We start from the raw sequence: 15,371 nt of genomic DNA, 5'->3' as shown, positions 1-15,371 counted from the left end.
TATAATGCCATAAAATACAGGTTAGCAGTGTTTGAAGGGTTATATTATAAACCGTATACTGACGAGTCCAAATTACTGACTCTCATCATTAGGAAACATTACACATATTACACACTAAGACTCGGGGTTGGCCTGCTCTACACTTTATTTCCATGGTAATGTAATTAAAATTTGATGTCAACCATGTTAGATGAACCCATTGGACGCGATTACCATGATACCCCAAGAGGGCCCCTTTCTATTTATTCTAATTGCATTGGAGCTCACTGTCAGTTACTGAGCCATTGCCCTGTCTGCACTCAGCTAAAGATGGCTGGCTGCTAGTGGGCTTATCTTCTCTGGAACATTATTTATTTCATTGTGGTGTTGGCTTTATTAAATGCCTACATTATAACTGATGGATGGCAGACTGATTGCTAAGAGCAAACGACCAGATAAGGAAAGAGAAAGCGAGACGGAGAGTGTGTGTTAGAGTGTGTGTAGTGTGTGATAGTGCAGGCTATGTTTGAGAGAAAGAGTGTGTGCGTGTTAGAGACAGAGAAGGAGCAGTAAAAATCTATGCAATGTATCGGGGTCATGCTGCTCCAGAAAGTCAAATGAATTAGTAGGCACCTCCAGGAAATTACACTGTGATGTGGGTTTCTGTGCGCACATGCATGCACTTGCATGATGCATCATGTCTGTCTCAGTGTCCCTTTTGCTTGTCCCTTTGGGGCCCTTAATGAACAGACATGCTCTGCCAATCGAGGTCAAGGTCATAGCTGTGATTAGTGCCAGACACGAGCATCATTCTGTGCTCTGATGGGAGGCAACAAGCGTGTACCACCGCTGCCAGCTCCATTATCTACCCGTGGAGCCATATTTGTCCTTGTATACCCATACATTTGGCACACTGCCACGAATTTGGCCTATTGGCCATGACTGTTATTTGATTACTATCAGATGTCGCTTGATTACCATTTCCCCTTAGTTAATCGAGGAACAATCACCTGTTTGTTGCCTGCCAAGATGCCGCTATTGTAGGAAACTGTAAATGACACGAGAAATAAAGAGGGATATTGACCCAATATTTTATTTTAGACATGGCCAGATAAACATATTTCACCTCCTGACCCTCCACACCCTCAGCTACTACCCTTTCTGCATGTTAAGTTCCCATTAAGTGCAGCAGACTACACATGCTGGGGCATTATGTGTTGAGAGACCAACCAGTATTCTTGTGACAACATTTGGTCCATAGCAGTCCATTAAAGTGTATTCTTCACCTTGGAAATGTATCTGAACACTCCTGACTCAAGGATCCCTGCTTTGGGCTTTCAACCATATACATGTTTTTTTTTTTTTGTGAGTCAAATTAGTTTGTGCTAATCTTATTTACTTCATTTGAGAATATGCAGCATGTGTGCGCAATACAAACTAAAATATAAAAGGCTTAAAACGAGGTTTTGACACAGGCTCCCTCTAAGGCTAATGGGGTTACAAGGTTTAATAATGCAGCACCCGCCTTAAATTTGACATTAATCTACCAAAACCAACTGACATGTGGGAAATGTAGGACTTTTGGGGCCCCTGGGGTGAGGACCATGAGGACACTGAGTTAATGTCTTCACTCTATCTATCTACCTCTATCTATCTATCTATCTATCTATCTATCTATCTATCTACCCATCCTCTGATTGGCTGGGGTTTATTGTCCAACTAAAACGCAGAACAGCGCGCTAATGCGTACTTCACCGCGCGAGCTCGGCACATCACCGGTGCGTGCTGCTGTTGGCTGACCGCGCGCGCCAACTCTCGCTCTCTCTCCGTCTTCCCTCGCGCATCCTCCTCTCCAGCCACCTCTTCGCCCGCGACCCCCGAGCGACGACCGGAACAAAAAGCCGAGGAGCAACGGTGAGGGAATTACAAGTGAAAGATGGACGAATGATGAGCGGACCGTTAGTTGGCAAACAGACAGGAGAACCGCTGTCGCAGAGGACGAAGAGGAGGAGGAGGAGGAGGAGAAGGGACGGAGGAGAGATAGAAGCGGTCACATCTGCCGCGACTTTGGGGATTTCTCTCCGGCAAAGTGGGGAGAAAAAAGAAGGGGGAGACGCCACATTCTTCGGACGCCAAAATCCACCGTGTGTGGGACAGAGATGGTTAACATGTGTCGGAATTACCGGGGAGGACAAACACGTCGATTCTGGCGACCGGTTGTCATGGTACTGTTTGGCAATTTCGTCAGTTAAGGTAACGTCTGCTTTGACACAGTTGCGGCGCGAGTCAACGTTCCGCCGTATGTAAGCCAACGGCTAAAAACGGCTGTTCTTAAAAAAAAATAAACAGTTGCTAGGGGTTCTCTGTATTCTTTTAAATATATATATTATATATTATATTATATATATATATATATATTTGTGATTTGAAGCATCCTCTGGAGTTGGCCTCCCACGGAGCAGGGTGGATTTGTTTTGGGGGCAAAGGAGGACGATTTTTTTTAAGAGGCGATACCCTCATCTCCTCCTCCCCCCCTTACATAAATGTTTGCGTGCCGTTAGTGCTCTCGTTCTCTGTCGACCCCCCCCCTCACCCTCACCCTCTCTCCCCCCCTCTGAATAGGTTGCTGAGTCTCACACGCAGAGAGACACATCTCATATGCACACATAGACACAGACAGACCTGCACATTGTCTCACGCGCACGCACGCACGCATCTCATATGCATACATAATTACACAGACAGACTTTAACCCCCCTCCTCCTCCTCCTCCTCCTCCTCCTCCCCCCCACCACCACACACCCACCCAACCCTCCTCTCACCCCTCACTATCTGATGACTCCCCGGCGTAGAGGTGGACGTGGTACGGAACCGACTGTAGCAGCATCATCATCCTCAACACAACCACTGTCATCATCATCAACATCACCACCATCCTCCTCCTCCTCTTCCTCGCCACCACCACCACCACAACCACCACCACCACCATGTCCTCGTCGTCGCGCAAGATCTCCTCCGAGTCGTTCAGCAGCTCGGTGGGCTCGGACTGCGGGCTCGAGAGCCCCGGGGGAGACGGAGGGGACGGCGGTTTGGAGACGGCGGAGGAGAGCCGAGGCTGCCCCTTCTCCTCCTTCCCTTCCTCCCACAGAGCGGTGCTCTGGAACGGCCGCAGCCCCGCCGAGAGGTCGGCGTGCCCGGCGGGCGAGGAGCAGCAAGGACCCGCTGGACCCCACAAGAGGGTCACCAGGAGGAGACGGGTGAACCTGGATTCGCTGGGGGAGAGCCTGAGGCGACTGACCTCACCCATGGTAGGCCTCCAGCTTGTGCCATAAAGAAATATCATTATTTTTCTCCAATAGAAAGTTGTAATTCCATATAGACATCTGGTCCTCTAGTGTTCAATAGGAACTTATCCAGTGTTATTAATGCTGAATAGTGAATGCTATATCTCATATTATAAAGCCTAACTAACTGATAGTTTACTGAAGATCTGTACACACTTCTAAAATCTGTTTAAATGCTTTTTTGTCCTATTGTGTACAATTAGAGCCTGGCATTACAGACCAAATCAATGACTGTTGGTCTTCAGAAGATACTTAGTGATTTTTATTTCTGAGAGACAGTCAATATGATGAGAGCCAGAGGCATTTATTGTTTTCCCACACAGCTGTCTCCAAAGTTCAGAAGGAACACAGCCTTTAAGACAAAAATTCAAGCTATTCATCCGTAGTGCAATTGTCCAAAATCCCAGACGAGGACTTTTCTCTCATCATGATGTGTGCTGTGCTGTCTACGAAAAAAAAGCCTCTTTTTTAATCCTTCCCTTCTGATAGCCTGAATCATCTGGCACATTATATAATAAATATGTTGTTATGAGGGAGAGGAAGAGAGAGAGAGAGATGCCCATGCTCTGTCTGTGTATATGTAATGATGTGAGGAGTGTGACGAATGAGCCTGTTTCTGTGTCTCAGTTGTATTACAGGCTCTAATGTAAAAAGAAGTTATTAGATTGGAGCGCAATTGTGATGGATGGTGTGTGATTAGGGCATTTGCTATTGCATAGTCTTTTGTGATGATACATACGTTTTGGATTTGATTGCATGTCCCATAATGTGGCTGCTGTATGTGGTATATATATATATATATATATATATATATATATATATATATATATGTATATATATATATAAGTAGACAGACAGACACACAGACAGATGTCTAAGATGTGGAAGAAACAAAAATGCCCTATGCGAGAGGACTTTCGCATGAATTAGTCATACAATAATCTCACAGGCAGCTACACAGTCAAGTAATATTAAGTCACTAAGTCATTAAATATTTTCCTTTTCATGCAGCAGTCGATAGCATGTCAGAGAGGTCAAATAACCGGTTCTTAAATTTCAGTATAATGTGAAAATGTGAATCTGAATTAGGAAATGTTGCACTTCAAATTAGAAAATCCAATTTACAAGGTGATGTAATTTAAATTGACCGACAGAACAAACTAATGTTTTCGATATTGTTGTTGATATTATGTGACTGCTTCCTACTACCAAAGATACCAAAGACGTGACAGAGGTTAGAGAACTTCTTTCTGGTCATGTTTGGCCTAAGAACAGTGACATACATAGACTCACACTTGCAGCGTTGAAGTCACAACTCTTTGGTAAAGTGATTATGAACTTATTATCTCAACAGTTAAAGCCGCTTTAGAGGTTTCTAAAGCACATTCACCACATTGATTGTTTAATCATTAATGTTTTATGATTCCATGTAATAAAACAGCAACATGAGCATGTCAGTATAAGTTTCTTGCTGGCCTACTGTAGAATTTACGGGCAATATACAGATGTTTTACTACATGTTTTGGTGTGTCTACTCTTAATGTTAAACTGTCTATACCAATCAATTGTAAACTTCTGCTGTCTAGAGTTTTCCCGCTGGGCCTGCAGCATATCATAAACCAGAGTAAGTAGTGATAGGGTTGTGGTTTAATATGAGATGGCACTGTTTTAGTTTTGTCATTCCACATATTGAAAGCAAGAGCTGAAAGTGTCTGAAAGCAAAGAGCTGCAATGTATGGTGTTGATTCTCAGTGGCACCAGTAGTACTAGCGAACTGTTTTTTTATTTCCTAATTCACGTCTAATGTGTATCTTATCTTCCGTAAGTTCATTCTCTATAATATATATATATATATATATATATATATATATATATATATATATATACGTATGGTCCATGAAATTAGAAATAAAGCTACAAAACTCAAGTAATTCACCGTTAATGCTTCAGTGTTTCCCCTAGACTTTTTGTCTGGTGGTACGCATCAGATGAGGCGTGCGGGTTGGCAAATTGATGCGGTCTGCTTTCAGTCAGATGGCGCAATTTATATTTGCACTTATAAATCTTTGTTTGCTCGCTATATTCAAGACTTAAAACAAAGTGATGATAAGGAGAGGATTGCATTAAAATAAGCTGTGTAACCTATAACCTTTGCAAAACATTAGCACATCATAAACACAGTGTGCGTGATTCATTGCTGCATTTCACCATGGCATCATGATATGGATATACTATCTCAAGTGCTCTCCTTGCAGCCTGTTCCTGAGATACGTTTTTCCCTACCGAAAGTTAAGATTTGGACTATTATAGGAGAAACACTGGTGCTCCATTACCATCTGATCTCCACATTGTACCACTGACAGAATGATAGAGATGGATTGATGGATAAAAAGATAAACAGTTTTGTGCTCTAGTCATAATCTAGGAGTTTTGAGCTCACATGGGTTCCAGATCTATTTATTCCTCACTCTGCTGAGTTTTCATCAGACTACAGGAGGTCGTGGGAATAGGTTTCTCCAAATTGCAAAGGCTCAGACCCTGTGGTCGCGTTCCTAGGAGAAATAGATGTTGCAGAGTAAAGGACATAGGAGAGCAGTGATTGTCAGGCTTTTTTTGCTGCTCAGGCACAACCTCGCAAAATAATGAAATTCAACAGCACAGCTAAAAATCTGAAGTTGGTGTATAGTGGAGAGGACCACTGAGAGCCAACTTCAGCTCTCAGCTGCAGCTCTTACTGGCCCTGATCTTTAGTAGATCTGTGAAAAAAAATAGGGCAAAGGGAACACTTAAAGACAGGTTTGTATAACACTCAATGAGCATAATACGTGGGCAACATTGTAGAACTGTGTTTCTCTTTGTGTGTGTGTGTCTGTGTGTGTGTGCATGCATGTGTTTGTTTGCCTGTAAGTGCAATTACAGGCATCCGTTGGGCATCAATGGAGCCTTTTTAAAATCTAAATATGTAAGGGTCATTATAGTGTTCTGCTTTGGTCACAGGGATGGGAATAGGGTAAATGTCCAAGGTCTTTTTTCAGCTTTCAACTGTGTTTGTGTGTGTGTGTGTGTGTGTGTGAGGCTGTAGTGTGATAGAGCAGATTAAACTCTCTCTGCCAAACAGCCAGTGGATTTCTCCTAAAGCATGTTTAATGTTTGTCCACTTTCAAAATACATGAATAGTGATCATGCTGTCCGAACCTACAAATTAGACAATAGACACGTACATATATTCACTCACTCACTGTTTATTATCTTTTTTGTTCTCTCTCTCTCTCTCTCTCTCTCTCTCTCTCTCTCTCTCTCTCTCTCTAACACACACACACACACACACACACAGTGGCTGCGTGCAGTGGCAGTGTCTGTTGTTGACTGCAATGGACCGTGACAGAGGGAACAGAGCATGCTCTCTGTGGTTGTCTTCACCCTGACCAACCTGACCCAGAAGCACACACACACACACACACACACACACATTTACATTTGTGCAAACATCATTTTTTTGTCTCCCTCTCTCAGTTTCGTGTATACACACGGAAGGTGGCCATTAGCTTAGTGACCCATGATGCTGATCAAAAGGCCCTGAGTGTTGGCCACAAATATGAAAAGTGTGAGACTAGTGTGTGAGTGTGCTAATGTGTGTGTATATGTGTGTATCCTAAATCTGTGGTCTTCCCTATCAGGAACCAGTTTTAATAAGGAGTAGATGTACTTTGCGTTTAGCTAAATACACAGTTTGGTCATTGTTAACACATGTTGGCTGTTTTCATTAACTTTCGCCACACTGCTTTGTATGAGTTTACGTGTTGAAGTTGGCTGTTTTGCTGTGATTTGTTTTCCACGAATAGGGCGAGTTTTCAGATATTCATTCATAACTCCACTGGCCATTTTTGTATTCTCAAACTATAACTCAAACAATCAATGTAACAAAAGTGATTTATTTTGTCTGTAACTACACAAAGTAGTGATGATTTGCCCTTCACCACAATCTCTATTATACCATCAGTACAGATAAAGAAAAACATTTGAGGATTTACAGGTTGTCAATTAGTCTACTAGCCTGTTTATAAATCATATTGATTTGTGATGACACTTTAACACTTTCACACAATATATTCTTTAGCATTTTTGCCTTTATTGGACAGTTGATAGTGAAGCTACGACGAGTAACAAGGAGAGAGAGGGATATGATATGCAGCAGAGGTCCTCAGGCAGAATGAAAAGGTGGATGTTGAGCTGTCATGCTTTTAAAATATTGATTTGAAAGCCGTCATTGTTATACACTAGTATTTATATATATATATATATATATATATATATTTTGGCCTTTTATTGTCTTTAATCGATAGTGACAGCTGAGTGACAGGAAAGGGGATATGAGACGCAGCTAAGGTCGGCTTCGAGCCCTGGTTCATGAGGCGCCTAGTAGAGCTGGCGCCCCATGAACCAAGGCTAAGTGTGTTTTGAATGCAGTAACAACCACAGCAGCAATTTATAGATGTACAGGACTAATGGGCTTGTTAGTAACCAATGCTCAAGGTTGTCGTCCTACTTATTGATTTTATACATTATGCTTCTCTCCAAGTGGCCAAAATGTACGTAATTAAACTAGAATTACGGTCCTCTGAAGATATACTTAAATGTCTCTGTTGAGCCAACACAGAGGAGGGTAATATGGATAACTGTAGGTCGTCAAGGCTCGCAGAGGAGTTGATGCGCAAATCTCAACTATGCGTTGTTTGGACCTCACTGGTTGATTGAACTCCTGTTTGTGTCTGAGCAACCACCATAATTCCAGCTTTATAGTGACAAATAGCACACTGAAATGTTTATGTCCAGGGAAAATACTCTCCCTAGCCCTGTCCAATGCAGTGGCTGCATTATACCGCTGACACAGCTGACTTAATAGTCACATTAATTGCTGTGCTCAGAGACAGCCTTAAAATATCCTGATGTAAAACAGATTGCAACAGAGTTGTTTTCTTTGTACCTGCTTTATTACTTGCCTCCTCCCTGACAGAGAGGCCTGATGCGTCTCATGCTGGGATTTATCTGGCTGGGTCTCATCTGGTGTATGAGTTTCTATTTTCTTTAGTAGCAGTGGCAGATTTCCAGCTGTGCTGAAGCACCGGTACCCACTGCTCTGTGACCATAGACCACACCGGTTCATGCTAATAGCAATTTAGAGGAGGAAGATGTATTAAAAAGAGGGCGAGTAGGAGCTGGTCCACTGCGCTGTATGTGTGTGTGTTGGAGGGAATCAGACAGGCAGGAGAGGCAGGTTCACATACAGTAGAGCAGAGTATGACTGAAGCTCTCAGGGAAAGAAAGCAATACAGAGCAACAGAGCAAGAGGAATGGAGTGAGTATTGGTGAGATTCTGCTCCCCTCCCAAGGTAAAGAAACAAAGCAAACAAGAGACAGAGTGGTTTGGGTGAAGAGGGGGGACTAGAGTAAGAGGATGGGATAAAGGAGGAGAGTGTGTCAGAGTGTTTTTGGACACTTTTTAAATCTTTTTCCCCTTAGATGCTATTTCATCTGCCTACACACTATCGTCATTGCCAAGTTGGCATAATAATACTTCAAAATCTTTATTCAGTTAGTCAGTTTAATAACATAACTCTGTGTTACTTTGTTACATTTATATTGTACTAATCAATAGACATTATGTTGTATTCTAAGAACCACCCATTTTTATATTGTTCTACTAGCTGTTCGGCAAATCCTACCATCTAAGCACGTTTCTGTGTGTGTGTGACTGAGTGAGATTAATGTGTTCTGGGGTATTGAATTGTCTGTACAGTAAACATGCCAGCTATTGTAACAATGCAGACTAATGATGATGTATGTGTACAGTATGTTTGCTCATGTGTGTATTTGTGTGTGGCTGATAACAGTTAGCGCCTGTGTGTTTGGTCATGTTGTAGAATTGTGTGCACATACACTATAATGTGCATGTTTTGTGGTAAATGAGTGTCTGAATCAAGGACGCAGTAAGAGATTGTCATGAGAAAACACCATTTCTGTTCTTCACATGCACATACTGTATACTGTAGACATTCACACAAATATGTAAGTAAGGAAAAGAGATGTGACAGGGGAGTAGAAGCAACTTTTTCTCACAAATAGACTGAAAATATGGCCCACTGCGTATTTTTTTTGTTACACAGTTAATTCTATAAAGTGTCCATCTTGCTCCTGTTGTTGCTAAGACACACTGTAGCTAAAAGTAAAAATATTTTTGTATCAGCAGGCGTTGTTTCAAGTAGCTCTGACTGCTACAATATTCTCAGTTGTGAGTGTTGTTGAGGATATCGACATAAATGCAACATAAAGAAAAAAGAGCCAGCACTGTCAAATTCGTTAGCTGCAATATGACGTCCTATAACCCGTTTAAAACACCTGCTGACTGCACACACACTGTCTCTCTCATTTCTCACTGTCTTGTGTTTTTACTCTGCAACCCCACAACTCACTAGTCTCGGTCCCTCTGCCTCTTCATACGCGTACACACACGCATGTACACGCACAAAATCTCTTCTGTATCTGTCCGGAGTGGGCGGAGGCCTCCGAATGACCTCTCCAGCTGGCACACTGTGTTCTAGTATTGTCACTACAGCCTTGAATTTAAGCCGTATCACAGATAATCACATTGGACCCGCCTTCTCAAGCCTAGGCTGTCAGTAAAGTGAAATATGCCAGCTTTATACATACACACGCACACACGCCGTAGACACAGCCAATCCAGGAGTGTATTATGGTCATCTCGAATTCTTTTATATTTTGTCTTTTTTTGAAGACCTTTGAAAGAAGGAAATAAAAAAAATGTGAGTGAGCACAGAGAAACTTTCCACTTTCGGCAGATGAATGTTCAAACATCCAACTGTAGGAACAAGAAGAAATACGTACGTTTGAGTGGAAGGGGACTAGAAATGGGTAATATATAACTGTTTCAAGAATCCGTAGGCTTACAGATAGGCCTTTTTCACAGCAGACATGTTGACAGTGTTGGTGAGCGTCTCGTTGGTCTGCTCAGATGGTCAGGTGTGCATGAAGTGATTGATTGATTGGTGATTACTGAATATGCCCCCCCCCCACACACACACACATACATATATATGCTTGTCTAATACTTTCCCTTCCTTCTGCAGACACAGACTGTTCAGGAGGCTCTGCAGCGAACTCTACAATTCTACAGACAGCAAGAGATCAGGTAAGACTGTCTTTCTCGCTTGCTGTCGGCCTCTCTCGCTGGTTCTCTTTCTGACTCCCGTCCTCTTTTATCAATCTCCACACTCACTTGCTGTCTACCTGCTACCTTGTCTTAGTGTCCCTATCACTCATTTTCTCCCCTTTGCCTTTATTTTGTCTGCCTGTCTGTCACACATGTGCATACACACACCTGTTCAGTCTTTGTAAGGCTTTCACTGTCTCTGCTACCTCTCACTCTCCCTGCCTCCTTGTCTTTTTTGGTCACATAGAGAGACAGACAGACACACACACACATACATATAAAGACACTCCTTCAGCTCTTCCCTCTGCCACTCTCTCCCTGTCAAAACAGTAAAACCCAGTAGAGAGGGGTCAGCCAGGGCACAACACCTGCTGACATTGTCCATGAAGCGCATTACAGCATACAGATATAGACACTGGTTTGGGACCTCTCTGAATGTTCTTTTCTTCTTCTCTCCTCTCCACTCTCCTTCAAACCTTGACCTTGCTTTTTGCCACTCTTGATTCATGTACAATGCAGCTGAGCCCTGGTTTAGTTTAAGCAAATCATATATTGACACACATTAGTCTGTTCTGTGGTAAAGGGGGGGTTTCTTACACTGGTTTCTTTGTGTCTTTCTTTATGGAGGTGATATAGTGATGTTGGACCAAATAATGATGAGCAATCCCAGAAGTAATTCTTTATACTGGTATATTTGAATATAAATATTTATTTAGGATTATCTTGAGCGTTATTGTGATACACTGACTGTAGTTGTGGTGTAAAGGTTAGAAATGTAGCTCATGACCAGAGATGGTCTCTAGTCCCCTAATTCCCTAACCAACAAAATAAATCTGCGAGAGAATGTGAAAAAGCATCACTTGCCCATTACCATTGTTCAGGTGACCTTGAGCACTTTTCCCCCTGTCTTTCTGTTGTCCAGCTGCTACTGTGAATCTGCTCAGTGACCAAAAATATAAACCTACACAGCCTAATTAAAGTGTCAGGTCACCTAAATCACAAAAAACAAACAAACACATGCAGTATATTCCCACTTCCCCTTAATGGTATCTATCCATGCAGAGATTTTTGCCACCACCCCAACAAAATGGGATTTAAAGAAGTGTTGTTTGTTTTGCTCACTGCACTGAAAAATGGCATTTTAAAATCTCACCAACAAAACAGTTTTTCCAGAAATAACCCACAACAGTCAAGAGTTTTTAATGGATATACTTTGTTATGAAGATAATAATGTGTGACAGCACAGCTTGTACAAGAAAAACAAAAAAAGAAAAAAATTGTCCATGGTGCATCTTGAGGGGATGAGATAGAGATTCATCCTGTCATTGGCTTGTTAGCGCCCTATTAGCTCTTATTTGCTGATATCATGGTTAATCATGGCTTATCCTGTGTGTGTTTGGTGTGTGTCTTTGACAGGTGTCAGGAAGTTGGCAGTGAGGAGCGGCGAAGAGAAAGGGATAAGTGCCCATTTCTAGAAAATTCTGGTTCAGAGGAAGATGTCCTACAAATCCTTCAGTACATGGCCACCATACTGGGTAAGTATGTGAAGTAAATTAAGATGTGTGTGTATTATTGTGTTTGTTAAGGGAGGGAGGATAGACAGGTAGGGACTCTATACATGTGTTTGTGTCTTCTCTGTGTATGAGTTGATGTTGTTATGAGTGTGTGTATGTATTTAGTTTTCACCACTTTGTTTCTGGCTATGTTCTTTTTCTGTTGTTGCTTGGAATTGATTTTACTGTACTTTATTTTTATTACGTGCCAAGCAACACGTAGACACCGTTTCCTTTTTCCCCCATCGATGTCCTTCAGCATCAGTATTATTTGTGTGTGTCTGTGTGTGTGTGTGTGTGTGTGTGTGCGTGTGTGTGTGTGTGTGCGTGTGTGTGTGTGGACAGTGAAATGCAGTAGGGATGTCCCGATCCGATCTCAATCTAACTGATAGGTATTGACCTTTATTGACTCGGTCTGATCTTTATGTCAGCTGTTTTTACTCACAAAGCTTTCTGCCTCTCCACTCTGCTGAGCTCTGTGTGTCAGTGTGTGTCTCCACTGAAGTTTCTCCTCTGAACAGAGGCAGCCCTGCCCGCTTTTCTAAATGACTGGAATCGGGGGCTAAATGAAGCCATCCCCCCAGAGGCTAGATCTCTTTTTTTATGACACTTTTAATGAAAAAATAGAGTATCATGAGCTAGGTAGCACACATACAGACAAATATACTATTTACACATGCAAAAACACATACATACATGTAAAAAGAAAAAAACACACACACACTGTATGACTCACTCTTGAGGCTTGCACTATCTTTATGGCCTAACACGACACACACGTTGTCCTAGTGATACACTCAGTACAGCGTCGTCCTCCCTCTATACCATCTAAGATCTCTTCCTGCCTCTTTCTGTAGTCTTTCTCTGTCCTATCTTTTGCACAGCTACCACCACTGACTGTAAGCATTAACTGTACACTACTACTGTATTTCTTAACTTCTCTGTCCTTCAGTCATCTTCTTATCTGTCTCCATGTGATCTCCATCACACTTTTTTTCAGCTTTTTGCTTCAGCTCTCTCCATGTCTCCTTCTGTCTTTGCCTGCAAATCTTCCTTTCTTCTTTCCATCTCTTTAAACCTTCCTTGTGTTTTTCTATCTCCTTTTCTGCTCTGTCTCTCTGAGTTTATCCATTTATCCATCCATTGTGCTGCTTATCTGGGTGCAAGTCATGGTGGCAGCAAGCTGCTCCTTCTCCCCAGCCTCGTCTTCCTGGGGGATCCCGAGGTGTTCCCTGGCCAGATGGGATATTAAATCCCTGCAGTATGTTCTGGATCTGCCCAGGGATCTTCTCCCAGTTGGATGTGCCCGGAATGCATCCACAGGGAGGCGTCCAGGAGGCCTTAGTGCCAATGAAGGCGTCTGTGCCCAAACCACCTCAACTGACTCTTTTCAATTAGATTGAGCCATCCTGTGAAAAATACAAACCCTTTGGCCACATGTATCTGTGATCTCTTTCAGTCAATATCCAAAGCTCATGACCACAGTTGAACATTATGTGTCAATAAAATGATAAATTGAACACTTCAAGGTGTTTTTTAAATGTGTCTTTGCACTTTTCTCCCTCTGTAAGTCTGTCTAGTTGTGCCCTGTTTAGTGCTTTCCAAATGTTCTTTTTTTTCTTGCACACATTTCTGATTTTGTTCTGTTTTGTGGTGTCAGGTCTTATTTATATTAAATGTCAATTTAGATTTTGCTATAATCCTTTAATCCTATTTTTTCTCAGTTATTATTCAGCAGTAGGCATGTGACATGATTATTTTATCTTATCAATATTTATTATTTCCGCAAGGCTTTGATGTTTGATTACTTTGAATACTGATTTTCTGTGGTTGATATGCTTAAAATGATATTTTCTGAATTTAAATCTTGGCCAAAACAAATCATGGAGCAAAAATAACATTAGGTTTCATGTAAAAGGAGGCTGTAACAGAAAAATATTGCACACACAATAATACTGAAAGACCAAGAACCAAGTTGCAAGTCTGCAGAATGCTTAATGTCTCCTCAATCATACTGATAATATCCATATGTAGATTTTTTTTGTGAGTGAAGTTATTTGATTGTGTGCAGGTATTCTTGTGTATTACTGTCTATGAGGTTGATAATTTGTGTCTATTCTTAGAAGAGTGCAATTCGGCATAGCTGACATTGGTGCTTTGCTTCCCCTCTCTCCCAGGAGTCCCATTCTGTGAGCTGCGAGAGCATTTCGGGGAGGAGTTCTTTGGCCTCTGCTTTGAAGAAAATGAACGCGTGCTTCGGGCTGTGGGTGGCAACCTCCAGGACTTTTTCAATGGCTTTGACGCCATTTTGGAGCACATTCGCACCTCCACGGGGCGCCGTGCTTCATCTGAGAGCCCCTCCTTCCAGTGCAAGGATCCCCACGAGGAGGAGAAAGGCAGAAGAAAATTGGACAAAGTTGGAGAGCAAGGAGAAAGAGATGGAAGAGGGAAGGTGTTGCTTCTTCACTGTTTTAACCCTGCGCCTGTTGTTGGATTGGTCATGCCAGGGTTGATCCGAGCTGTTGCCAGGCGGATCTTTCATTCAGAAGTTGAGGTGGAAGAGGTGCCACCTCTAACTCCCTTATTGCCCAATGAAGACACAGAACACACAGACGGTGACTCTGCAACCCCAACTCCAACTGCATCACCCACTGCCTCACCCTCCTCATCTCCATCCCCTCCCTCTCCTTTCCAAACCTCTGTTCCCACAGTTTGCTTGTCCTTCCAAATTCAAGAGACGTGTCCTCCTTCCCTCTCTTCCTTCCCAAATGCTGCCTCGGTGAGCACTAAACGCCCCCACCCCTCACTCTCCACCAACCCCAGTGATCTGCGCATCGGCCTGGCCACGTTTTGCCGTGCCTTTCCATTTCACCTTGTCCTGGGGCCTCGCATGGAGCTACTGCAGCTTGGAGAAGGATTGAGGAGACAGGCTCGCATTGAGCCTCATCGGAGCTTCTCGTTCAGGGACTGTTTTGAGATTGTCTCACCCAAGATGGAGCCTTCGTTCCAGGGTATCCTCCTGAGGCTTGCATCCCCATTTACCATCCGTACCAGACCTGATACCACACAGACTGGCACCAAGGAGAAGGTAAAGATATTATAAATAACAGATGACACTGATTCTCAAATCTTACTTTTCACCACATTTTATAGAAAATTGTTAACTGAAATCTAGTTAAAAAAATTTTATGATAAGGCTACTGGTGTGCTACAGTGAGTTTCATGATAAGATCCACCTATTTTAGTTGCACACAACCAATAAACTTT

At 42.5% G+C, this 15,371-nt stretch overlaps 1 protein-coding gene across 1 annotated transcript in view; it reads left to right on the top strand.

The window, feature by feature from the left end:
- Positions 1 to 1,748: 1,748 nt before the first annotated feature.
- gucy1a2 (guanylate cyclase 1, soluble, alpha 2) overlaps positions 1,749 to 15,371 on the top strand; it is a 41,771-nt gene continuing 28,148 nt past the window's right edge. The window contains exons 1-4 of the mRNA XM_051396567.1: positions 1,749 to 3,287; positions 10,469 to 10,530; positions 11,968 to 12,086; positions 14,282 to 15,192. Coding sequence (XP_051252527.1) covers positions 2,967 to 3,287; positions 10,469 to 10,530; positions 11,968 to 12,086; positions 14,282 to 15,192 — 1,413 coding nt within the window. The 5' untranslated portion in view covers positions 1,749 to 2,966. The remainder of the gene's footprint in view (positions 3,288 to 10,468; positions 10,531 to 11,967; positions 12,087 to 14,281; positions 15,193 to 15,371) is intronic.

Source organism: Dicentrarchus labrax, unplaced genomic scaffold, assembly GCF_905237075.1.
Source record: "Dicentrarchus labrax unplaced genomic scaffold, dlabrax2021, whole genome shotgun sequence".
NCBI lineage: Eukaryota > Metazoa > Chordata > Actinopteri > Moronidae > Dicentrarchus > Dicentrarchus labrax.
This window is presented reverse-complemented; position numbering and strand designations above follow the sequence as displayed.